We start from the raw sequence: 25251 nt of genomic DNA, 5'->3' as shown, positions 1-25251 counted from the left end.
TAAAGTTTGGCATCCAGACCAGACGCACCCAATCATCGCACCGCAGTTTCGGAAAGGCGCAATATCGACAGAGGAGGCTTTGGAACACGAGGAGAGATATTGTGAGCGTGGTGTGGGTCGATTGCTCAAGTCCGCGAAAAAAAGTTAAAATTAGGATCTTAGTGTTATTATTTTTACTTTTTGGCAGATTCGCCTGGTTGGTTTAGAGCGTTAGTCTCATAATCTGGAAGATCACCAGTTGACCCTGGTACCGGGCATTTCTTTTTTTCACCCTAAATGTTTTTTTTTTTCTTCTTTGGACCCCGATAACCAATAGCTGTACAGGGTGATGAGTTTACTTGATCATCGTACTCTCATACTCTCATACTCTTACTCGTACTCTATACTTGTACTCTCATTACTCGTACTCTCATACTCGTACTCTCATACTTCGTACTCTCATACTCGTACTCGTACTCTCATAACTCGTACTCGTACTCTTCATACTCGTACTCCTCATAATCATACACACTCTCATTCCTGAATCAAAGTACTTGTATTCTATGTCTAATGTCTATAAATATGGCCTTGACTTTTAGGCAAAAGTCAAAGTCGGGGGAAACCGAGATCAACTCCCCACTTGGGCTTGGAGGTTTCGGTGGATACCCTCGGTCTTGTGCCAGATCGTTGAGAGCCTGCAGGTCCTCCTTGGACAGGTTTGACGGCCAGACTTACCGTTCTCGATGATTTCGAGAGTTTGGTGACGGACTTTGGGAATGACAACACAGTGCCGTTGCCAATGTGGTAGGAGGGTGAGAATCCGCCGGGGAGGTCTCGTCTCTTGTCGGCGAGCTTGAACCAGCTCGGTTCTTGAGCAGAGGGCCTCCGACAGATCCGAAAGGAGAAGAGCGGTCATGATGATGTTTGTTCTTCTTGCAGAACTCCATGACTCCAGCTTGGGCAGCAGAGGGTGCAGCTCGACCCTGGTTGACGGCGGGCACAACAGTGGCCCCCCTTTGAGCAGCTCCCTGCAGGTAGGGGATGGAGAAGTTGGAGAACACCGATAGACTTGGTCTTGCCCAGTCTTCAGAACCAGCCTCCATCTGCTTCCAGTTTGGGCTGGGGAGCCGGGACTCGTCAATGTCTCGAGATCCGTCGGGTCGCAGAGGGTAGACGGGGCTCGTTACCGTTGGGGTTGAGGGGAACGGGGCCAGTGGATCAGCAGGCATGTCGACGTAGTCAAGACCCAGTCGCCCCAGACATGTTCAGGTTCTCCTCGACTCGGTCGTGATAGGTGACCCAGATCTTGGTGGTGACAAAGATGTCTCTCGCTTTGACGCCCTTCTCCATGGGCTCGCTTGATACCGACCAACAGCGCCCCGTTTCGGTAGTTGAATGCGGTGTCAAGTGTCGGGTAACCTCCCTGGTGAGAGCACACTCGGACGGCGCCGGCAACCTCCTCGGTGGGTGGGACTTCCAAGTTCCCAGACCGATGCAGGGATGGTCTTGCCGTTGTTCATGGTAAAGTCGATGGAAGTCATTGTGAAGTGTGTCTTGTTGTGGTTGTGATTGCAATAATGAAGAGAGAAGGACAGCGAAACGAGGCCCTATATATACTGATAAAAAAGGGATCCGGCGCGAAAATCGACCCCTATGGAAGTCTACCATTCTCGGTAGGCATGTCCGGCTCTCAGAGATCCTGACGTCATCCGCATCTGGGACGCAGGTGTAAACCGAAAGAGTGACGAAGACTTTTGTCGCAACGTGAAAAATGGCGCACATTTCTGTCCACACCCAGTGCAGAGATAACTTCTGACGTCATAGCAACAGACGGTGCAGGATGCACTTCTTCAGGTGCTCCTGGGCCTCTCCAGCGGCCTTTGGTGCTCACCTAGCTCATCTTGTCAACTAGTGCGTCGACTGCAGCGGGTCTTAGGTGACAGCTCGCGCTCTGACAGCGTCAGAGCCTTGTCCGCTTTGAGTGTCAGACAACGTTGGGCTTGCCTCCCTTCCTCCTCGGAGCTGTCTTCTTTCAACTTTGCCGTTGCTATCTTTCTCTATCTTCCAATCTGAGCTTAACGATAATAAATATTGTAGTCGTGTTTACATGTGCGAGAGTGGAAGGACCAGAGGTGGAAAGACCAGTGGAAGGACCAGAAGTGAAAGGGGCCAGAGGCGGAAGGGTGGGAAGGGGACGAATGATCTCCGACTCCCATGTACCTCCAGTTCATTGCGGTGATGATTGAATGCTGATTGAGAACTCGCCTGCACGTCCAGCTTCGACAGCAACTGAATGCCATCCCGAGTGGAAACATTTTGTAATGGTACTGCGTACTGTACCGGTAAAAACCCGAAACAACATCATGCGACTGCAACACATTAACTCTGCTGGTTTCAGGCAGTGCGGACATGTCCCATACACCTGGAAGGGGTGATTCGGACCCCGAACGCCGAACGTACTGTGTGGAATCTTCTGGAACTCCCCAACCCACCAACGCCGAGCTGCCCATAGGTTGCAAGCGTGATTACTCCATAATGGCGTCCTTGAAAGCCTGACGGATCTCCTTGAGAAACTGCGGAAAGTTGCGCGAGGAGTTGAGCTTGCCAACAACTCTATCCACCACGGACAAATCCAGAGTAGGCTCCAGCTGCTCCACGCGGTAGTTGACGTCGGCCATGTCGAGCACAAACGCAAACTCGCGGGCGTAGTCGTTGGGATCCAGCTTGACAAACACAAACCGCAGCTGGTCGTACTGGACCGCCTCAATCTTCATTCCCAGAAGATCCTCCATGTACATGAGCTCGGGCACGTTGCGCACGCTCTGCTCCATCACGTGCTGTACCTGGCGCCTCCGTAACGACTGCTGCTCTTCCAGCCGCTGTCGCCCCTCGTCACACGCCCTCTGAGCAGCCTCCACCTTGCTTTCCAGCTCAGACCGTCGACGGCTGTATTCCACAATCGTGCCCTTGCTGTCCTCGATCTGCTTGTCCAGCTCGGAGATCTGGAGCCGCAAGTCGTGCTGGCGAGCCATGTGGCTTTCAATCTCCAGAGACACGCCCTTGGACTCCTCCTCTAGCTCCTTGAGAACCCGGTTCACGTCCTGCCGAGACTGCACCAGCTGCGATCGTTGGCGCTCCAGAGCCGCGCTCATGACGATTTTCAGCTCCTCCATCCCCGTGACAATGTCCTCAGGAAGCGGCGGCAACGTGGGTAATGTCGTCATTGTGTGATTGTGTTTGGCAAACGGTTTGACGGAAAATTCGAGAGTGTTTTTCTTAGTTAGACTGCGTTGGAGAAATGTCGTGAACGCGATAAATTAAGGTTGACATAGATATAAAAATATATAAATATTAGCGTCGTTCCACTGGTCTTTTTTAGGAGGAAATGTGGACCGTGTCGGTTTCAGTGATACCATTCGAGGACAGTCGCGAAATGATTGGTTTGGTGATTTGCCAAAAAAATTAGCTGAGCAAAAAAGAGGTCCCACCGAGATTCGAACTCGGGACCTTAAGATTTGCAATCTCACGCGCTACCGCTGTGCCATAGGACCTGGAATATGGAAAAGGTTGTTCCATAGAGATGCCACTGTTGATTCGAATGACTAATACGTCGCATTTGATGTGCGGATATACCTTTGTTTATGGGCCTCTGATAGCTGAAATGTATTCAGCATAACAAAAACAACGTGTTTAACCAAGAATATTCCAATTTACACTTCTATTCTGGGTTCTATAGCGACTATGAGGATAGTCACCCTAGTGATGTACAGTAGTACCTACCCGAAACTGTTGGTCAGAAACAGTTGATGTTCAGAAACTGCTGTTGGTAAACTATGCTGTCTTCTTGACCCTTTCAGAAGGGAATGGTCGACAAAAAACAAGGAATTCGCTCTTCAGATCAGTCTGCTTCTGTGATTCGAAGGCCACCGTGATATTGGAAGAGATTTGCACTCATACCTGGAACTTATATGCTCTCTTTGCCGTGCCTCCTGCCGGCAGAAGTGGTGAAGGGACGAGACAAGTACGAGTACGAACAGTACAGCAACAGCGACTTACACTACGACTAAGAAAGAAACTGCAAGTACTGTACATACTGTACTCGTACATTGCACAAGTTTTGTCTGTAACATTGGTTTCCTATGCTTGCACTCGTTCGCGTACTTGTAGAGCCCGATGTTCAAGCACATACTGTACTCGTACTTCTATATCGATCATATTCAAGCACAGTCTAGGAACAACATGTAAAGCACCATCAAATGGGCATACAAGTCGTTTTAAACCACAAGCAAGGTAAAATCACGCCATGATAGGACCATTATTCATGTCAAGTTCGCAAAGACAATCTCGGAAAACCATCCCGGTCCCTTGGCCCAGTTGGTTAAGGCGTCGTGCTAATAAGAAATAGCAGCTTTGCAACGCGAAGATCAGCAGTTCGATCCTGCTAGGGACCATTCTTTTTGCTTCAAGTCGCCGTGAAGACGCAGAACAAATCTGATACAGATTTCCGACGCTGTGGGTGTGGGGTTGTCTCAGGATCTGTCGTTGAAGAGATGACATTTATATTTCTGGGTAGTTCATCGAGAAAGGCCAGTCGTTTAGGAATGTCCGTATCAACAAGCGGAGGAAAAGAAAAAAGAAACCAACAGCGACGGTCTCAGTAATGGCAAGTGAAGCGGCAAAGCTCATTTTTGAAACCCCGTCTTTACTACACTGTTCTCCATGTATTGCCTTATCAAAGAGTTGAAAAGTCCACGCTCTGGCTCCTGAGATTGCTGCTAAGAGAGAGAAGAAGGGCAGAATACCACCAAGAAGGCTGACCATTGTTCCTCTCAAGTGCTGGACTTTGGTGTGTTTGCCCGCATCCAAAAGACCAGTGTCGAGATTGCTAAGCTAGTCATTGTCTAAATGAATGGGGAGAGCTCCACGACATAATTATGCAAAGGTTCGCATCCTACCTCTTCAATAGTCCATTTACGAGGGCTATAGGTTCCGAAAATGGCAGACAATCTGTTGTTTTGAGCATAGATCGGGTCAGTTTACCAACCAGTGCCACAAGTCGTCGGCCTAGTCGCCCACCAAGTCGTCGGAATCAGCTTGTTATGGCCCGTTATGGCCGCTGCTTGCTCCAGATCTACCACCGCTAAACACTTCCACAATGGAAAGCGTGCATGAGGCTGAATCCTGAAGGGCGCGGGGTGAGGTAATGGAGCCTTCTGGGAGTCTTTATGAATCGCTGGTACTCGGAATGATCAACCTTGGAATTCTCCAACCGACAATCGACCAAAAATTCGGCCAAGCTGCCATCCAGAGCACTTGGAAGATCTATCAGAGATCGACAGACCGATGAGCAAATGGATCGGACCAGGGTTCGTGCTATTTGTGTTGCAGGGAAAGCTGCAAGTTTCAGATTGGCTTTTCCACCGTTGTTTCTGTTAATCGAGAACGTAGCCAACATCCGAGCGACGGTAATAGGTATTAGATAGTTGGTCGAAATAACTGAAACGCACGATCTCTGGCAAGTGTGACTATTAATTCACTTGTTTTGTCCCTCCGCAGCTCCCTGGCGTCTGGATAGCTTCCAAGTATCTAGAGAGATCTACTGACAACCAATTTGGTTCCCTTTTTCCTCTTTTTTCCCTTTTTTCCCTCTTTTTTTCCCTTTTTCCTTTTTTTCCCTTTTTTTCTCTTAGATGACCCATGCATGTCAGCTGCAAGATGGTCATCTATTGACCTGTCCTAATCGGGGGGGTCAGAAACCTAAACGAGATGGACAGGCCGTCTTCAGGTACAATTGGCATCCAAACACGTGAGAATATATCTGCTAATTAGGCTCCTTTTGGGCTCCTCTTCAGCCCCTTTCAACTCCATTTCGCTCTGTCTGAAAATAACAGTGCCAACATTGCCCCGATTATTTTCGCTACTTTTTGTCTCAATTTAAACTCGCACAAATGCAACCTAAATATTAGACTGTTCGGGCCAGCTCAATATCAGATCACCGTCTTTGTTATCTCACACTCGCGACGAACCACCAAAAACAAAATCAAATGGCATCAGAGCAATGGGCGCAGTCGACCAAATGGACAGCTTTGCTGACTAAGAGAACCAGTCGATGAGATGCTCCAAAAAGCGCTGATATATTCGTCACACAATGTCGGTGTTTTCGACTGATCTTCAACTATAGAATCGCAGTGAAACATCGCCACGAAACAGATATCCATTCACGACAACCTCACTGACACCACAATGCGTTCAACAATGCCGTCCACAATGCAAGAACACAATGCCGTCCACAATGCAAGCACACATTGTCGCCCACAAGCACACAATGCAAGCACGGCACCTCGACCACAACGCATCTCAACCACAAGGACCCGGGACCCACAGGTTTGTGGCAGACACGTTTCGACTAATAATAAGACAGAATGGGGTCTTGAGAGCAAAAATCCGATTATTTAAAGAGACCCGTTTCTTCGCTTGAAAGTCACACCAACATGAAACTCTCATCTGCCGCCTTGGTGGCCTTCGCAGCTCCTGTGATTGCCCAGCAGACCACCAACACGTATGCAACTACAACTATCACCAGCATGCACACGGTCACGGCTACACTGACCTGTGAGCCCTCCGACTACGTCACCAGTACCCGAACCCTTATTGAGTATGAAGATGATAGATGCATCGTCAACAACTTTGTCTACTCACACTGCAAGTTCCTCCCCCCTTCTACCACTTGTCCCCCCGAGTTCCAGACTTGGGTCACAAAGACCACGGAAACGGAGTCGGGGTTTTCTATTTGGACCACTGAAGTCGTGGTGATGGAGTGCTTATCTACACCTGTCAGTGTCCCCATCACAACCACCGATCCTGCCACCATTCCTGAGTCCACCGAGCCTGCAACTTCCACCGAGTCCACCACTAGTCCAGAGACTTCTCCACCAATCTCAGAGGAGCCCAGCACTTCGGAGGAGCCCACTACTTCGGAGAAGCCCATTACTTCGGAGGAGCCCACTACATCCCCTGAGATCTCTAAGCAGCCCACGACCTCTGAGCAGCCCACGCTACATCGGAGGAGCCTACTACATCCCCTGAGACCCTTGAGCAGCCCACGACCTCTGAGCAGCCCACCGACCTCTGAGCAGCCCGACACAGGGGGAGCCCACTACATCGGAAGAGCCTACTACATCCCATGAGACGTCTGAGCAGCCCACGACGTCTGAGCAACCAACTACATCCCCTGAAACTTCTGCTCCTACAACTAATGAGGAGCCGACATCTTCAAGTCCTGTTACAGACCCTTGCACCACTGTCACCACCATCGTGACCACACCCCCAGGGGAAGAACCTACAACCTACACAACAACTGTTGACACCTGTTCCAGTGATCCTACTCCTCAGCCACAAACTTCGGGATCTACCACCACAGATCCTTGCTTGGAGACCACCACTATTGTTTCTACTCCCATCACCGGCGAGCCCAGCACTTTCACCATCACTACAGACGTGTGCTCGTCGTCCGTTCCCATCACAGAGTGTGTGACGACCATTGTCTCAAATCCTCCAGGTGAAGTGCCTACTACCCTGACGGTTACGACCGACGTTTGCACTCCCGAGCCAACTACAGAGATAACCAGTGCTCCAGTTACCGAGTGCACCACTACAGTGGTTTCTACACCTCCAGGTGGTGATCCTACCACCCTGACCGTTACCACTGACGTTTGCACTCCCCGAGCCAGTGACCCCCGAGCCAGTGACCTCCCGAGCCAAGTGACCTCCGAGCCAGTTGACCTCCGAAACCAGTGACCTCCGGAAACCAGTGACCTCCGAACCCAGTGACTCCTACAGAGTGCATTACAACCGTGGTCTCGACTCCTCCAGGTGAAGAGCCTACTACCCTGACGATTACGACTGACATTTGCACTACCGAGCCCCCTACTCAGACAACCAGTGCCCCCGTTACGGAGTGCACAACTACAGTGGTTTCTACTCCCCCAGGAGGCGACCCTACTACCCTGACGATTACCACTGACGTTTGTACTCCTGAGCCAGTGACTTCGGAGCCAGTGTCCCCCACAGAGTGTATCACGACCGTGGTTTCAACCCCTCCCAATGGTGAGCCCACCACACTGACGGTCACAACAGATTACTGCCCTCCTGTGAGCACTCCTGTGGTCCCTACCGACTGTGTCACAACCACAACTGTCACCACCACTGATCCTGCTGGCGAGCCTTCCACTGTGACCACCACAATCGATAACTGCTCTACACCTGAACCCGTTACCACCACCGACTGCATCACCACTACAGTTGTGACCACCGTAACTGTTTGTGAAGACGAGTGCACTACCATCCCCGTGACTATTACTACAGAAGTTCCTCCCCTGCACTCTTCCACCACCATTGTCACCACTATCGAAAACAAGACCGTGACTCTGACTGTTCCTTGTGATCCCGAAGAGACCCCCTCCATCACCGAGCCCGTCGAGGTGCCTTCTATCCCCACCACTGTCACCGAGATCCTTACTGAGACCACTTCAATATGTGATAACGAGGAGTGTTATGAGACCACTACAGTGGTAACCAAGACAGTTGTCCATTCTGTGCCTGTCGAGGAGATCAAGCCCACTCCTGAGGTTGAGAAGCCTACTCCCTGAGGTTGAGAAGCCTACGCCCGAGAAGCCTACTCCCGAGGTTCCTGAGAAGCCTACCTCCTGAGGTTTGAGAAGCTACGCCCGAGAAGGCCTACTCCGGTTCCTGAGAAGCCTACGCCCGGAACCCTACTCCGAGGTTCCTGAGAAGCCCTACGCCCAGAAGCCTACTCCGAGGTTCCCTGAGAACCTACGCCCGAGAAGCCTACTCCCTGAGGTTCCCCAGAGTGAGAAGCCTACGCCCGAGAAGCCTACGCCCGAGAAACCCACACCTGAGGTTCCCGAGCCCGAACAGCCCTCTCCTTCTCCCGAGAATTCCTCTCCTCATCCCCAGCATCCCTCTTCTCCTGAGACTTCCACTCCTAGTCAGCCAGGCGAGCAACCCGTCCCCGAGCAGTCTGTCCCTGAAACTCCTGGATCTGGCCCAGAACAGGCCAACCTGGCTGTTACTCTCAAGGCCACGACTCTAGCTTCACTGTTTCCGCTGATGGCTCTTCTCATCTAGACAAAATGGCCAATTACATGTATTGATTGAATGTATTGTAGTATTTCTTATTTTTTTTATCAATTTTGTACAATGTATAATTAATTACTTGATTTCTAGTAGAATTAGTTAAGACAATTAATTGGACCTAAATAGCCGCCCAAATAACCGCCCGAAATCAAGGTTCGGATTCCGCATATATAAAAGCAACCCGGTTGGCAGCAACCTTCCTCTCCAACAATACAATACAATACACTGCCAATATCAATGTCTCGAGGTCCTGAATTGCCGGAGCCCGCGTTCAAGCGGTTCACGAAGGAGATTGGGTGGAGTTCGCTGGTGCATTCGTCACGTGACATCAAGATTCTGATTGCGCAAAAGGTGTTGCGAATGATTGCCTATGGTCAGAGCACTTTGATTCTGGTGCAGTTTTTCCGGGCGATTCACGTGTCGGATGTTAGTCTGGGGTACTTTATGACGCTGACGTTGCTCGGAGACGTAATTATTAGCTACTTTTTGACGCTTTACGCCGACCAGATTGGGCGCCGACATGTGCTGTTGCTGGGATCTTTCCTGATGATGGTCAGTGGGATTGTTTTTGTCTTTTCCGATCACTTTGTTGTACTGTTGATAGCCGCAATTGTTGGCGTGATTAGTCCGTCGGGCGACGAGACCGGGCCCTTCAAGTCCATTGAGGAGTCTGTAGTTGCTCATTTGACTCCTACCAAGGAGTTGTCGGACATTTACGCGTGGTACGGGCTGTTTGGCACTGTTGGCAGTGCGGTGGGAAGTGTGTCTGCGGGACTCATGATCGATGGGCTGGTTGACCATTATGGCTGGACCAAGCTCAAGGTCTACCGGTTCATGTTTGCCCAATATGCCTTTTTTGCGTTCCTCAAGCTGCTGCTCAATTGGGGTCTAAGCGACAAGTGCGAGCTGCGAAAACGATCGGAGGAGGAGGAGCGACGGGACGAGGCCATTGCCACTGGTGACGAGTCTGATCCTTTGTTGCGTCCCACCGACCACCACGACCCCACTCCGTCCCAGTCCCCCAAGTTCTCAGTCTGGGGCACTCCTCTCAGCCGTAGAAGTCGACAGGTGGTGTGGAAGCTGTGCATTCTGTTTGCTCTGGACTCCATGGGCTATGGCTTCATGCCAATCTCCTGGGTCGTCACCTACTTTCTGGACCGATGGAAGGCCAGTGAAAGCACCGTGGGCACTCTGTTCTTCTTCACCAACGTGCTCAACGCCCTGTCGTCGCTGGCCTCTTCGTCCATGTACAAGCGTCTGGGCCCCATCATTGCCATTGTCGCTGCACACTTCCCCTCAGCCATGGCCATGTCCTTCATTCCACTGGCTCCAAACATGCCCATTGCCATGGCTCTGCTGCTGTTCCGAGCGTCCACAGCCGTCATGGACGTGGTACCGCGACAGGCCTTCTTGTCGCACGTGGTGTCTGCCGAGGAGCGAACCAAGGTCATGGGCATCGTCAACGTGGTCAAGACGCTGGCTCGATCTGTGGGTCCCATTTTCACCGGCATGTTTGCCGAAAAGAACATGCTGGGCTTTGCTTTCCTCATCACCGGTCTTCTCGAGGCCGCCCACGATATGGGCATGTTGACTCTCTTCTGGAAGTACAACCGGATCATCAAGCACTGATCCAACTACAGATTCTGTACATACGCGCATACAGTACTGTAATATTTCAAACAAATAAATTACGCTGTTTTTCACTAATCAAATCTGCAACATTTCATTGAGCATGCGAGTGAACTGGACCTCATCGTCGCCCTCTCGAACCAGAGGAAGCTCCAATGGAGGAGCATAGTCCAACACAGACAAATGAAGTGTCCAAAGCCGCAGCTTGAGCTCTAGAATGCCAGCCTTCTCATACTCGTGACCCTCGACGTAGTTTTGAAACTCTCGACAAATGTTCATCACTCGGGGCGAAAGGGCAATGTTTTCGTGGTTCTCGACGGACATGTCGTGACTAGCAAACAAAATGGGCGTGTAGGGTAGAATTGGTTCCAAAAAGTTCTTTGTATCTGGCCCGGCTTCCTCCAGAATGTGCTGGATATCGTCGAGGGCGTCCAGAAGTATATCATCCATGATTTGGGGGTGATGGGGGCTCGACAGGGGCAATGTTAGGGATGATGGCGAAAAGAACTGTTCATGGAAAGCTCATGGAATGGGGAGTTATTGCTCTTAACCCCTTAGGTCCCCCACACAGATACTACACTGGCTAGTCTTCTGTAAAAGTCACTATCTATGGTTTCCGCCGTGTGTTATGAATTCTCCACATGATCGGACACCGAAGAGGAACTTAATAACCACTTTAATGTCGACAATCCCATGCTTTCAAGACCAGTGTACTTTCTAAAGGCCATTATGCCGTTGCTTGGGAGGTCGGGATATCGATTTAGAACTCCTTGGGGGAACATCAATGGTCACTTATTGTTCGAACAGCTCATCCCCATACCGACCAGTAAGTGCCGTCACGTTCTCTAAAAGTTGGTGTCTTTTTTAGTGGCCTTTTAGATCAGTTTTTCTCAGTTTTGTATGGTACTTCTCGTACCTTTGCACGCTTGGGGACTCTGTGAAAGATGTCCCTCCAAATGATGATGATGAGAACAGGACTTCCAGATACAACGTGTAAATACGCTGAATAAGTACTGCATGTTCCGTGTGTAGCATAGAACACCCAAAGTGACTGCAAGTAGTATCGACTGGGATGCGAATAATTGGCGCCACACTACTGTACTGTTCTACAGGTACTCCCCTTTGAGAAGCACATCGTACACTACACTGTACCTGCTATGTCGACCTGTTGAACTGATCAGCTACGAATAAATGAACGATATACATTGACGACCATCAATTGAAGCTGCAATTGATCCAAGATGTTCTGATTCGATCTGATCTGTTCACGACGAGAACATCGATCAGCAACAGTCCAACACTGTGCCGTCTAACAGCGGCAGGGAGGACCTACCTGCAGAAGACCCGGTACTTTGCTGCACATGTGTTTTAGTCAGTTTTAGTAGTACAATAACAGATATTGTACATGATGAGCTTTACATATTATTACATACTGGATTGTGTTTTGCCACCGTCAGACTGCAACCTCGAAGAATGGTGGTTCTGTTCATCGAGGTAGACTAGTCAGAATCATGGAAATGGGTTTAGTAATCAATAGAAATGAGTATATTGAACAATTGGCAAAGGAGAAAAGATGAAGAAGATCTGCTCTTTCAGTAGAGTAGAGAACTGCACAGATCACGACTCTCTGTTTCATCATTAAGCGACGACTTGTACAAGCACTCAAGTCACTCCAGAAGAGCCCTGGACCGCCAGCTGACACCCAAATCACCGAAGGGTACATGTACGTACTATTTCAATCATTTCTCTTGTAGAGATGGTGTTTCTTCGTGTGTTTCACCTGTCTCATCAAAAATTGCCATATTCAAAGTTCTCGGTTATGCGAGGTTTGCATTATATGAAACTTTAGATGACGATGCTGAACCGGGTCTGTAGAAACACATTTACTGACGTCGTTAGGGGATATTTCAGCCAAAAACTGCCATTTTGTGTGATGAAATGTTGGTGTCTACTTTGGGATTAATTTCTTGGGAACGAGAACTCCGCGGAACAAAAAGCCCATGTTCTACAAGTACAAGTAGACTTGACTGGTGATGCGACTTATAGACAAGTGGCTATCTGGATATGCTGAACGGGGAAGACTTGTTCCGGAGACGGTAAATCCCCCTAATGATATGGGAGTCCTGGCCTGTGGTTACGCCCGATCCACCTTCTGCAAGAATGGGACAATCGTTTGGGAATCTCTCCGACTGGAGAGCAGTCGGGAACAACCTTGCAAATGATGTGCGAGTAGTTCATCGGAGACAGTCAATCGGTTCTCAGACATTAACGGAGCTATTCTGACGAATTTCAGAGCCTGTCAACACCCAGTCTCTCCAATTCCAGAGTCTGTCCAATTCAACCAAACACCGTCAGATTGGCATTGCCGTCGGTAGACTGGCAGTGAGTATATGGGAATAGCGAGTTTTAAAAACCCTCGAATTCAGGACCAATGAAGCGACCTGACATCTTCACGAGTCATCGCTTTCTAGTCACTAAAACTGGACTAGATATCACTATGTACATATTGTATGTTATCACTACTTCCAACACGACTCCAAACTCTGTGTTCTGCTCACCCCCAGTACAGTACACACTGTAGCTGGCTTCTTCAACGCATACCTGCTTCCCAAAGAGCTCTGCGGATACACAGAAGATCCACAGAAAGAATCAAGGTCATTACTTCTTCCGGCCATGTCTACAATCACATTCCGGGACTGATTAGACTGGGCATTGTTCTCCAGCAGGTTGAAGGAGAATCAACACTTTTTGAAAGAGGCACTAACTGGATCTGAGCATTCAGAAAACAAATTCAGTTACTATCACTCCACACTTCCCAGCTTACTACAACTGGAGACCTTCTCGTATCCCTCCACGAACGTGAAGAACCCGTCTTTGACCATTCACCTAACAAAATGAACAGCTGTTACTCTAATTTATGATGCATTATAACACATGAATTCAACCTCAAGCTCAATGGCACCAATTTTTTCGAGTTTTTCCTTCTTTACCAGATTAGTCAGCGTATTTCTGGGCCCGTGATTCAGAATCTAGAATTTAAAAAAGCCGCCTTCGTGGCCAAGTGGTAAGGCGCAGCACTAGTAATGCTGAGATCATCAGTTCAAATCTGGTCGAAGGCACTTATTTTTTGAATTTTTAAATCATCAATATAAAAGCGATTTTATATATTTCAATTGTACATGTGATTCACGATCATTTTCTTCGCACATTTTTTGTTTATGTTAAACAATGCATTATCCTATATTACAAACGGTATCCTACTTTCTGATGTCCTTGTTGGTCTTTCGCTGGAAGTCGCGCTTTCGCGATCGTGCGTCGTCCTTGATATCGCCTCGCTCCTCCCAGAACTCGGCCTCCCAATTGTCGCTGTCAATGGGCTTCTTGTTGAGCTGGGCAATCTGGGACTGTGTCGACAGGAAAGGGGAGTCTGAGTGGGGGAAAAAGAGTCCGGTTGAGGCGGTGGCTCTGGGGGCTGTGGACTCCGTCTCTTGCTGGGGTTTGTCGTCCTCTTCAACCTGCTCTTCATCGACCTCCATCTCGTCGTTGTCGTCGTCGCCTCCAAATAGTGTGAACTTGGACTCTTTTTCGGGGTTGAACAGGTTTCGCAGGGTTCCGGTATCGGCTGTGTTTTCGAATTGCAGAATGGGCGGGTCAGTCTCCTCCTCGGCATCCATTTTGTCGTCGGAGTCATCATCATCAGAATCATTATCAGAATCATCAGAATCATCATCAGAATCATCAGAACCATCATCAGAATCCGAGTCATCATCAGAATCCGATTCATCATCAGAATCACCATCAGAGCCGTCATCATCATTCTCCTTACCCTTCTCACCACTTCCGGACTTGGAAGCTCCCTTGCCATTACCCTTGCCATGATCCTTTCCATGATCCTTTCCACCCTGCTTCTTGTCCTCGTCGTCGTCGCTCTCCTCATCACTGGAGTCAGAAGAGTCGTCGTCACTGGACATGTCGGTTCGACGTTTGTCTCGGTCCATGGGAGGCTCATCAAAAATAGGGTCCTTCTTCACGTACGGATCTGTCTTGACATATTCGGGCTCGTCGTAGTTTCCCCCGGTGAATGCAGCGGACACACGCTCCTCAGCCTGAGGAATGTCGTCGTCGGAGACAATAAAGTCCCCGCCTCCAGACAACAGCGACTCCAGCAGCCGGGTGTGCATGTCCTTCTCCTCGCCCTTCTCTTCTTCCTCCTCCTCAAACAGACCCGGCTCGTCGGCCTGGAACTTGACCGTCTCAATGAGATCGTCGTTTCCACTCCACCACTGGCCATTTCGGTAAGTGTATGTCAGCTGATCCAGAGGCTTGTCTCGCTGGTATCCCCACAGCTTGGACTGCTTGCATTTGACGGGCACGATCTTACCGTCCTTGATCATGCGGCACCACTGGCCCCGCAGCTTTTGTGCGCTTCGAGCCGTCTTTCGGATTCTACCGGGGATGATGTTAATCTCCCGTTTCTTTGCATGTCGCGTGGCATCATGGTCTTGTCTGCATCGGCGGTTCTTGTCGTCCTTCCACCGGGCCATAAAGTTGGGCTTTGCCTGCGAAATGCCAATCACGTTGCCCTTGTACCGCACGTTGTTGAGGGCCTTTTTGAGCTGCCCAAGCTGCTTGTCCTCGAGATCAATGTCGATGAACCCGTAGGCGGTTTCCATCGTGGGTTTCTGCCGGACTTCAAGCTCAGACGTGGTCGACCCGAATCTGTTGAGTCGCTTGACCAGGTCAGACGAGTCTTCCTTCAGCGACGGGTTGAGATTCGAAATGTGGAGTCTCATTGTGTGACGGGCGAAAAATGTCGGTCATAAAAAGGGATATGCTTCTCAATATTTATTTCTTTGCATATGCACGAGCCGCATATGATCCGGCGTTCGATTCCCCAGGGGGCCACATTAAACGGAAATATTCCCAACCTAAAATCGACAAAACCAAAACCCCGACGCTGACGACAGGTGCATCAACACGACTACACCATCATGTCGGAAAACATCATCGAAATCCCGTGTGCGGACGCAGATGGCGACTTCATCTCGCTGGACCTCGACAAAGATATCCAAGAGGACCCCGAGGAGATCTGCGTGCTGCTGGAAAACGAGCGATGTGACAAGGCCTTCTGGCTCGCCATTGGTCTGGCATACTCGTCCAAGGGCCTGACCAACGAGGCGATCGAGGTGGTGACGCGGGCTCTCAAGTCGCCGTCAATGAAGGAGTCGGGAGATCGGCTGCCTCTGTACAACTGCCTGGTGTGGCTGTTTCTCAAGCAGTACCGGGCTGCCCCTGTGGATCAACGATCGGCCGTGCTGGAAAAGGCCACCGAGTACGCCAACAAGGCCTTCTCCATCGACAAAACGTGGCGAGTCAATGTGCTGACCGAGGCCGTGTTCAAGATCCAGACCGGCGGCTGGGATGGCGCTCTCACCAACTTCAACACCGTGCTCCAGACCCAAAACACAAACCTGCTGGCGCTCATGGGTAAAGCCCGTGTGCTATACGAGAAGAAAAACTACCGCGAGGCGCTCAAACTGTACCAGTCCGTGCTGAGTCAGCGCCCCTCGATGAAGCCCGATCCGCGAATCGGCATTGGACTCTGTTTCTGGAGCCTGGGCTCCAAGGAGGAGGCTCTTGCTGCGTTTGAGCGGGCCAATGAGTTGGCTAAAGACAAGAACGCCTTTGTCAAGGTGATGCTAGCCACCTGTCTGTTCGACAAGGCGCTGCAGAACGTGGCCACCGACGACTTTGAAAAGTACTACGCGCTGGGCATGCTGCACGTCAAGGACTCATTTGAACTTGACCCTAAGCACGCGCCCACGTTGGTGCAGCTGCAAAAATTCTTCTTCACCAAGCGAAACACAGACGCCATCGTCAAGCTGGGAGACACTGCCATCAACCAGTCTGAAAACCCCAAGGTGCTGGGTCAAATTCACTTCTGGATGGGCCGGGCTCATCAGCTGGCCGGCCATGTGCAGCAGGCTCTTGAGAGCTTCCGTCAGGCCGAAAAATTTGACCGGGACAATGTCGGTTACAAGCTTGGCCGTGCGCTGGTGCTGTGGCGTTCCAACGTTCAGGAGGCCACACTGTTGCTGGACGGCATTCTCAACTCCAACCCCAAGTGTCTGGAGGCCAAGGTTATGCTCGGGCTCATCTACGCCGAGCAGGAGTCACCCAAGGCGCTGCCATTGCTGCAGCACTGGGTGGCTTCAAAGGGAGACGGAGCCGTGGACGAGGAGATCTTTCTCCTGCTGAGCAAGCTGGAGAGCAACCCCAAGGCTGCTGTTGAGCACCTCAAGCGAGTGAGCAGCGAGGACGATCCCGCCACTCTCAACAACATTGCTATTTACCAGTACTCCGCTCACGACTACGATGCCGCCCAGGCCTCGTTTGAAAAGGCCAAGGAGGTGGCTGACGAAGACCAGAGCGTGACCATCACTTACAACATTGGTCGAACTCTGGAGGCCAAGGGCAAGACGGAGGAGGCCCGCAAGATTTACGAGTCCATGCAGTACCCCGACGCTGATATTCGACTGGCATTTTTGGACATTGTTGAGAGCAACGACGGTGGTCGGCTGGACGCTCTGATGGAGCGCATGGTGACCAACCTCGAGGTACGAGCTCTGCAGGGCTGGTATCTGCGTCGAACTCGAAAGGCCGAAGAGACGCATCTCATCAAGACCCTGACGGACTTTGACAAGCATGATGTCTACGCTCTAGTGTCGTTTGGCAACTGGTACCTTACCAAAGCACGAAGCATCAAGCCTAAAAACAACTCAGACGTGGAGAAGAAAAACAAAAACTACTTCAAGGCAGCCGAGTTCTTCAGCAAGGCGTTGGCTCTTGATCCCAAGTGCGCTTATGCTGCCCAGGGTGTTGCAGTTATTTTTGCTGAGACCAACCGAGCGGACCTGGCCATCAACATTTTCAAGCGTGTGAGAGAAACCATCACCGACGACATTTCCGTGTTTGTCAATCTGGGTCACTGTTTTTTCGATCTCAAGCAATATGACAAGGCGATCCAGTCTTACGAGGTTGCCTTGGACCGCTTCAAGGGCGGCTCAGACGTGACTCTGTTGTCTCTTTTGGGACGAGCCTGGTACGCCCGAGGCATCTCTGCCAAGCAGCTCAAGTACCTGGATACGGCATTGGAGCTCTGTCGAAAGGCCGTGGAGCTGCAGGCCGATCCCAGCACGACCTTCAACGTGGCCTTCATCCAATTCCAGGTGGCAGAGGTGCTGCGAAAGACCGAGGCCAGCAAACGACAGCTGAGCGAAATCGAGGCTGCGATCAAGGGAATGACCGAGGCCATTGCGTCGCTCAAGGAGCTGGCTTCCTCCGACACGCCTCCTTTCCCCAAGGAGGAGCTGGAGCAGCGAGCGTCAATGGGTAACACTGTAGTGAAGCAGCTGGAGCGTGCACTGGCGGAACAGAAGGAGTACGACGAGGCCAACAGTGCCAAGCTCGAGGAGGCCCGGCAATATGTCCTGCAGCGGGAGGAGAAGGCTGCCGCCGAAAAGGCAGCTGCCGAACAGGCCGCCGCCGAGAAGGCCGCCAAGCTCGAGGAGGAGCGAAAGCAGCAGCAGCAGCAGGCGCTGGAGTGGGCCGAGCGAATGCGGGAGTTCAACGAGGCCGACGAAAAGGTGGAAAAGACGTCCAAGAAGTCCAAGAAGGCCCTGGACGAGTTTGTGGAGGACGACGACAATGTTCCCATGGACGACGTGTCGGATAGTGATGACGGCGACTCTGTGCCCAGCAAGCGCAAGTCCAAGAAGGAGGGAGGAGCACCCAAGAAGCGAAGATTGATGAAGAAGTCGCAGCTTGAGGACAAGCCTGAGGGTGAGGAGGAGGCCGAGGCCAACGGAGGAGATGCAGATGGAGATGCAGATGGTGACGACGACATGGACGATCTGTTTGGAGATGACGACGAGTAAGCATAAGGAGCTGGCTGCGTTGGTTTGTAATTATATGTATTATGTATTGAAGTGGGATTGTAGGTAGGAGTTTGAAGGTATCAGAAAAGCAATCATGAGTACTAGCAGATTGAATGGGACTCAATGGCTTTCTTAGGTCATTTCAAGGGAGGTGGTGATCTTCCAATGGCTGGCTTGTTGATTCAATCTGATGTGCATCGCGTTTGAAAGTGTCACAGGCACCAGATCCTTCGGCCACGATTCTTCACAACTGAATTGAAAACAGCCATGGTGTTACTAAGTGAGCATATGCCACTTGATTCAGTTCTTTGTACCGCTGGCCTAACGATGGTCATCTGCCCGTTGAGAGGTCTGGAAGTGACTTCTCCTGCGGTAGTACTTGTACAAGACTTGGACTGAATGGGGATTGTCAAAGAAGTAGACACAACTATTCTTACATCGTAACACAACCACTTGTACATTGTAAATCAACTACTTGTACATTTTACTCGTATTCGCTACGTACTCGTTATACCTTTATTTATCGTTCTCCACATCTCCACATACAATCACCAACCTGAAGGATCTCAAACACGCAGATCGACAATCAGGAGATCGACAATCAGGAGCTTCGAAATTGATTCAGACGGTTTTGCTGCCCCAGAAAGATGACAAGATACTTCAGAAGCTCTATTCCATGTTTGGGGGTTGAAATTGGCGAATTTTTTTATACCAATGATTCATTTTTTTATATTTTATATTTTAATGATTCATGTTTTTTTTATTATTTCTAATGATTCATTACAGCTATATACCTAGTAAGCCGGGTTTTTTTTTTTTTTTTCATGTTAAAAAAAATCATAATTCATCTACCAACGTTTCAACACTTTATTTATTTCAGTTGTAGGCATCCTGGCCGAGCGGTTAAGGCGAGAGATTAGAAATCTCTTGGGGTTTCCCCGCGTAGGTTCGAATCCTGCGGATGTCGCCATATTTTTGTCCGCCATCTGACTTTTTTATCTTGTAGTTTCCACCAATTTCAAAGAACCGGATCCGCTTAGTCCCCCATTCGACTGTTTTCCAAGTCTCCCGATTTTAGACGAAAATATGTTGATCCGGGATGGTGTATGTTGATACGGAACTTTCACAGCACAGCACAGTTCAGTATGTTGTTGTAGTATGTGGCGATTTCTTCTTTAGTTGTTCGCCAAAACGCTCAAAGAAGACGTCTTCCGCTTGGTATTCCGGGAGTGCAATCTGGACACAGTCGTGGCTCTGTCGGAGACAACACAAGCTGTGCCTCGAGGTTTTCAAGACGCTGGAAGGCTCGTGGTCCGGCTGGTGAGGAGGTCGCGAAAGACCCTGAGCCATGACCACGACAACCTGCTGCTCATCAAGGACCTCAGTGCCGCCATGTCTAGGTGTCGCAACGACGTGGACGCAATTGCCACATGGGATATTGCCAAAGATTCCAGTGTGCGGCGTGGGATGAAGGCGCTGTTTGAAGAAAAGCTGGACACGGGGGTCCTTGAAGACTACCAGCTGAAGCGAACCAGCTGGAGCGAACCAGTTGGAGCGAACCAGTTGGAGCGAACACATTTGGAGGGTATGCATACGAATGTGGATCTGAGAACATTGTTCAGAGAGAGATCATCACCAAGCGAGGAACAAAGGTCTGGCACGCACACGCCGATGGTTGGGTCCAGCTGGTGGACGACAAACGACCACCTGATCCAGGCGCGCTGGACCGTTTTGCACCAGGTGGTGGACAAGATGCTGCACAAGGCACCGCATACCAAGGCCCCTGATGGCGCCATTCTCGTGTGTCCCGGGCTGTGGTAATGGAGTACAAACCAGAGGACCCGCCAACATCTTACCTGGCTTGTATTGAGCCGAACGCCGAGCTCTTGAGACGTATTTTGTGTACAATTCCGTCGCATTGAGTACGTGTACTTTTTCATTCACGGCCGGTTTCTGCAACTGCGGGTCGATTTGGGCTACAGAATACCGCTCGACAACTGTCTGGGAGACGACGAGGACTGGAAGCAGGACCGGAGGACGAGATGGCGTGCTCTGAGGGTGTGGGACAAAAATCTAGCTGCCATCGGCACCATGAACCACTCGCAGTACGACAACCTCAATTGGGCCACTGTTCGTGGCCGCAATGACGGTGTTCTGAATCGGTTTGTTGCCCTACATGGAATTGTGGGTGCGTTGTGGGTGAACTGCTCACCGGAAAGACTTTTCTGGCCATCGAAATCCTGCAATACAAGCAGGCGGCCCCCCAAATAGCAATACCATATGCTGCCGGGTAAAAGGAGAGACCCGTGGGCTTGTACACTCTGGATTCCATGGTGTGTGCGTGTCTCGACCAGGGGCTGGGGATATCTCACATGACGGGAAGCACGCGTAATCAGAGCTGCTCTGTGGATATGACTAGTGTGTTCAACGATTGGTGTGCTGCTCAGCGGGATCGATGGGACACCGAGCGTCATTGGTAACACGACTCTCAATATACGAAGACGTGGTTGGTGATGGTATCTATCTTTTCACTCGATGATAAAATCCGCTGAACGAAATCTATCCAGAAACATCAATACCCGCTAGCAATTCAGAAGGATTGACGACCCCAAACCTCTCCGACGAATCATCAACTCCCAGACTGGTAAATGTACTCTTGGAACCTGTAAAGGATACATGGGTTAGTCAGGGTATCAAACGCGATGAACCACCACGGCTGGCGAGAATGGTCGTGGGCCAGTAATCTCACTTGAACATCATCCGATTGTCAGGTGCTATTACTGCCAACCTATGCAAATCCACTACAAATACATGTACCCCTTCGATAGTCCCGCCGGGTATCGTAATTCACGTGTCTTCCGAGCCAACTACAGATACCTACAAGTGTGAGTATCTGGGAGGTGTGGACTATGGATTTCCGATGGTATGACGACCAGGGGTGCTAGGATCAACACCAACCTTGTACAAGCACAAGGTAGACTTCTACTACGAGTATTAAGTGCCAGGACATCTTCAACACTCTATGTCTTCGATCAGGATATCATCGACAGTATGTACTGTACTTGTCTCTTGTACGATTATACTACGAGTACATACCATCACCGAAGTTGTACCTGAATGATCGTCTAATAATTGACGAAAATACTGGTAATACTGTCAGATCTCTGATGATGGCAAAACCAAGACAACTAGTTCACCAGGACATTACTCACAATCGAAACCCGACAACAGTTCAGAATTGTTATTTTGTCAGTTCTAAACCTGACACCAGTTCAGACTTGTATTTCGTCAAACAATGCCCACAATGTACGCAAGTATCTGCGGATATTTCCGTCGGATTTGGACTTTACCCAACTCTCCATGATGTTGGTACCCAGTCCAAGTAAAACCCCAAGTATGGTGTTCATATTACTAACATCTTACTTAACTCTACAACAAAAACTCCAACAAAGAACAACCCAACTGAACTAGAAGTTGAAAAACCGTGACCAGCGCCACTTCCACTGTTCAATCACGTGACCAGCCCTTCTTCCCCCGCTCACTCACCGCTCAAACGCGTGACCCCGTGTGCACTGGACAACTTCTGCCCATATCGCCACACATTTCACATCAACTATTAAAATTAAATAAACCGCCGCAAACTTCCATGTTAACCCTAACCCTGATCGTTTTGGCCTAAAAAATAAAATAAAAATAAACTTGGGTTTTCGGAAGCGGCTGATCCGCCGGAATACTAGGAAAATTTGGGTTTCTGAGCACATCTCGGCGAGATCTCGGGGCGGGGAAAAAGCTGCCGCGGTGATATTTGATCACATGACCGACGCCGGGGTTGGGTTTTCCCGGTCTCTGGGTGCCTGCCAAGTTTTTTTTCACATGAAATATGCATCCAGAAGAGGCCGTTTGAGAACAACGGTTTTTTATTAGAATTTGCAGTAAGGTTTGCACTTCGGGTATTGAAAGTGGATTTCTTAAAAGTCGGTTGAAGAGGAATAATGAGGTATATAATCCGTTTTATGGGGATCGAGGAGTGAATATCGGAAGTAAGATGTTGAAAAAGTCGTTTGGGGTATTTTAAAGACCCTTTTTAGACATTTTATGATGTTTTCTATTCGGTTTAATGAATGCAAGATGCACATGTCTGCAGACGACACGAAGTACAGATGAACGCCGTGTATTGAATACGACGGAGTTCATTGTCTATCGAGAGCTTGTGGGTCAGTCGGTACTGAGATACTTGTACAATGGTACTTTTTTTTAGTAATTTTGAGATCATTGGGGGCTTTTTGGGGAATTTTTGGGGGATTTTTGGTGGTATGTGAAGAATTATCCGAGGTTTTTTGGTCAAACAACGCTTAGCTGATTTAACGAGTCCGGGAGATGTACAGTTGAAATGTGGAGACCCAAGTAGGATATGGTGTTGTATCAGCGCCGTGCAAAGCCCACCACGATTTCGTTTACGTGAGTTCTACCGACTCCGGCTCCTAATCGGGTGGAGACCTATGTACAGTATGTAGTGTACTTGGACAGCTGCCTGGATGGGTTGTGTGCGGGATGGTGGGCGTCTATTTGGAAAATCAGCGGTGAATTGTGGGGTTTTCAGGGGTTTTCAGTTTATTTTTTCTTTACTATTCTGTTTTTCTCTATATTTCGGCGATTTTTTCCGACGATAGATAACGAGTTTTTGGTGCATAAACCTACCATATGCAACGGCTATCGAATAAAATTAAATAAAAGAACAAAAAATTAAAACAAAAAAATTAAAACAAAAAAATTAAAACGGCCTGTTATGAATGTCAAATTTGAGTTTGACTGTTCGGGGTCCGAAATCAGGGGCGTGTGTACCAATTTTGGAAGGAATATTTTTGGTGACTCGGATTTTAAACGACACCAATCAAATTGTGAAGACTCCTGCTTCACATTGGTGCATTAGAAATTCAATTCCGATCAAAATTGCGTGTTTAATGAGCTGTCATTGAAAGCCGTTTGAAGCCCGACTAGCCCTGGCACGGTACACGATGTGAAGGTATAGGTGTTTGAAATGCACGGTTTAGCGGACACTAACCACAACAGCTGTTTAGTATACAACAAGAGTCCTCAAGTCATCGATCTGGATGTTTAGGTCCAGAGTCATCTTTACACCGGATTCGGATCATCTCAAATCACCGATCCCGAAGCCGACAACCTCAGAGACCGACTGCAACACGACGGATAACTTTAGATAAGAGAGGGATATTGTATTGCCCCCGCAGGGATACGCGTTGGTGGTGTTCCTATCGTACAGTAAGAGTCGAGTGCTGTACACTGTACGATACTGTACGATACCGTGCGAGTATAGTACTCCCAGTTCGTTCGCCCTTGGAGATATACGGTCTATAGTGGTGTAGTTACCGGAACGTATTGGAATCACATGGAGACTACGAAGATGGACGCTCACTTGTTCCTGGATCCGTACGGCGTGTTCTAAATGCTGAAGTCCCAGTTGATATTGGAGCGCGCTCTTTGTATACTCGTACTGTGCGAACACTGATCTGCACTCGTTTACAGTAAATCACTCGCATAGGGACACACTGATATTATAAAGCACACTGACGGACTCAAACATCTCCATGCATTTGCGCTATTCACATCACATCCACAGTTGCTTTGCTACGTACACTACATACAGTGCACTTGCTCAAAGTTTGCACCATTTAGTCCAACTTTAATGACTCCAATAGCAGGCCGTTTAGTGGGTCAAAACAGCAGATTGCAACTGGAAAACTGGCTAGAGAATCCTTGTAATGGGTATAATTCACATGTCCAAATTACAGCTTGCTCAGATCCTCATTACCCTTACGAAGACACTTGTTCTACTCACTGCCCTGCGAAACCCTAACGCCCCTTCGGCAGCTCCAACAAGACGCATTACTCGGATTTATGTAGATGGAAACCCTTGGCGGTGTACCCCGAGGTCTGGTGGACACTCCTGTGCAGTTTCCATCTCCGCAGCGTCTTTTTCACCGGGAATAACTGCTCTCCGGTTGATTTCACAACAACTTGACCTCTACTACAACCAGACTGTCCAAAGACCTAATTGCAAAGTGGATTTCGTGTCGTCTCAAAGTTTGGACGTCCCGCCCTGGCTCCGTGAGGCTTGTGCCAATCCTCGCAACTGCACCTTGAGCTTTCGGCCGTTTTGGTTCCCACATAAAAGAAATGTCACATCTGCCATAGAGTTCTGGCTGTGTAGTAGTGACGCGGAACTTTTAGCACCACCAGGGCGGTAAAGGAGACGTAAGAGCCGAAAAAGATAGTCATGTGATGAAGCAAACGGTCTAGTATACCCAAAAATGCCATTTCCCCGTCTATTTACAACCAACAGGGCCCGTCAACCACAGGACAAGATGCAAAATAAGGTTGCAACTTTTTAATATACTTTTTCGGCTCGGTTATTGACCGCAACATGTCGTCTAGAAACCGCACAAATACTCGGCCAAAACAGCTCGGAGTTTGCCAGGAGTTTTTCTAGCAGTTAACGCGTTGATCTCCGTTGTCTTTTTTCCATTAAAAC

At 49.4% G+C, this 25251-nt stretch overlaps 10 protein-coding genes and 5 non-coding genes across 15 annotated transcripts; 7 read left to right on the top strand and 8 right to left on the bottom strand.

The window, feature by feature from the left end:
- Nucleotides 1-173: 173 nt before the first annotated feature.
- On the bottom strand, nucleotides 174-1520 carry YALI1_A15863g (uncharacterized protein; the record flags this gene model as incomplete). The annotated part of the gene is given in 5 exon segments (XM_068281809.1): nucleotides 174-193; nucleotides 761-1158; nucleotides 1241-1336; nucleotides 1353-1438; nucleotides 1470-1520. The coding sequence occupies 5 exon segments, from the start codon at nucleotides 1518-1520 to the stop codon at nucleotides 174-176; spliced, it is 651 nt and encodes a 216-aa protein (XP_068137910.1).
- YALI1_A15875r lies at nucleotides 185-258 on the bottom strand. Its single transcript has one exon. It is a non-coding gene; the product is annotated as a tRNA-Met (tRNA).
- Nucleotides 1521-2504: 984 nt separating the features above from the next.
- YALI1_A15846g (uncharacterized protein) lies at nucleotides 2505-3203 on the bottom strand (the record flags this gene model as incomplete). Its single annotated transcript, XM_500108.3, has 1 exon — nucleotides 2505-3203. One exon carries the CDS (start codon nucleotides 3201-3203, stop codon nucleotides 2505-2507), a length of 699 nt encoding a protein of 232 aa, XP_500108.3.
- Nucleotides 3204-3458: 255 nt separating this feature from the next.
- YALI1_A15843r lies at nucleotides 3459-3530 on the bottom strand. Its single transcript has one exon. It is a non-coding gene; the product is annotated as a tRNA-Cys (tRNA).
- Nucleotides 3531-4338: 808 nt separating this feature from the next.
- YALI1_A15835r lies at nucleotides 4339-4430 on the top strand. The gene has a single exon. It is a non-coding gene; the product is annotated as a tRNA-Ile (tRNA).
- A 2040-nt stretch (nucleotides 4431-6470) lies between these two features.
- YALI1_A15813g (uncharacterized protein) lies at nucleotides 6471-7166 on the top strand (the record flags this gene model as incomplete). Its single annotated transcript, XM_500107.3, has 1 exon — nucleotides 6471-7166. The coding sequence occupies one exon, from the start codon at nucleotides 6471-6473 to the stop codon at nucleotides 7164-7166; it is 696 nt and encodes a 231-aa protein (XP_500107.3).
- Nucleotides 7167-9372: 2206 nt separating this feature from the next.
- YALI1_A15784g (uncharacterized protein) lies at nucleotides 9373-10764 on the top strand (the record flags this gene model as incomplete). The annotated part of the gene is made up of 1 exon (XM_500106.3): nucleotides 9373-10764. The coding sequence occupies one exon, from the start codon at nucleotides 9373-9375 to the stop codon at nucleotides 10762-10764; it is 1392 nt and encodes a 463-aa protein (XP_500106.1).
- Nucleotides 10765-10842: 78 nt separating this feature from the next.
- YALI1_A15766g (uncharacterized protein) lies at nucleotides 10843-11214 on the bottom strand (the record flags this gene model as incomplete). Its single annotated transcript, XM_500105.3, has 1 exon — nucleotides 10843-11214. The coding sequence occupies one exon, from the start codon at nucleotides 11212-11214 to the stop codon at nucleotides 10843-10845; it is 372 nt and encodes a 123-aa protein (XP_500105.2).
- A 2597-nt stretch (nucleotides 11215-13811) lies between these two features.
- Nucleotides 13812-13883, top strand: YALI1_A15740r. The gene has a single exon. It is a non-coding gene; the product is annotated as a tRNA-Thr (tRNA).
- Nucleotides 13884-14021: 138 nt separating this feature from the next.
- YALI1_A15722g (uncharacterized protein) lies at nucleotides 14022-15557 on the bottom strand (the record flags this gene model as incomplete). Its single annotated transcript, XM_500104.3, has 1 exon — nucleotides 14022-15557. The coding sequence occupies one exon, from the start codon at nucleotides 15555-15557 to the stop codon at nucleotides 14022-14024; it is 1536 nt and encodes a 511-aa protein (XP_500104.3).
- A 198-nt stretch (nucleotides 15558-15755) lies between these two features.
- Nucleotides 15756-18701, top strand: YALI1_A15720g (uncharacterized protein; the record flags this gene model as incomplete). The annotated part of the gene is made up of 1 exon (XM_500103.3): nucleotides 15756-18701. The coding sequence occupies one exon, from the start codon at nucleotides 15756-15758 to the stop codon at nucleotides 18699-18701; it is 2946 nt and encodes a 981-aa protein (XP_500103.2).
- An 885-nt stretch (nucleotides 18702-19586) lies between these two features.
- YALI1_A15682r lies at nucleotides 19587-19668 on the top strand. The gene has a single exon. It is a non-coding gene; the product is annotated as a tRNA-Ser (tRNA).
- A 173-nt stretch (nucleotides 19669-19841) lies between these two features.
- YALI1_A15675g (uncharacterized protein) lies at nucleotides 19842-20294 on the bottom strand (the record flags this gene model as incomplete). The annotated part of the gene is made up of 1 exon (XM_068281808.1): nucleotides 19842-20294. The coding sequence occupies one exon, from the start codon at nucleotides 20292-20294 to the stop codon at nucleotides 19842-19844; it is 453 nt and encodes a 150-aa protein (XP_068137909.1).
- A 383-nt stretch (nucleotides 20295-20677) lies between these two features.
- On the bottom strand, nucleotides 20678-21175 carry YALI1_A15666g (uncharacterized protein; the record flags this gene model as incomplete). The annotated part of the gene is made up of 1 exon (XM_068281807.1): nucleotides 20678-21175. The coding sequence occupies one exon, from the start codon at nucleotides 21173-21175 to the stop codon at nucleotides 20678-20680; it is 498 nt and encodes a 165-aa protein (XP_068137908.1).
- Nucleotides 21176-24481: 3306 nt separating this feature from the next.
- On the top strand, nucleotides 24482-24967 carry YALI1_A15633g (uncharacterized protein; the record flags this gene model as incomplete). Its single annotated transcript, XM_068281806.1, has 1 exon — nucleotides 24482-24967. One exon carries the CDS (start codon nucleotides 24482-24484, stop codon nucleotides 24965-24967), a length of 486 nt encoding a protein of 161 aa, XP_068137907.1.
- Nucleotides 24968-25251: the final 284 nt, after the last annotated feature.

Source organism: Yarrowia lipolytica, chromosome 1A (assembly GCF_001761485.1).
Source record: "Yarrowia lipolytica chromosome 1A, complete sequence".
Classification (NCBI taxonomy): Eukaryota; Fungi; Ascomycota; class Dipodascomycetes; order Dipodascales; genus Yarrowia; species Yarrowia lipolytica.
Note: the sequence above shows the minus strand (reverse complement) of the source record. Positions and strands in the feature narration are given on the sequence as shown.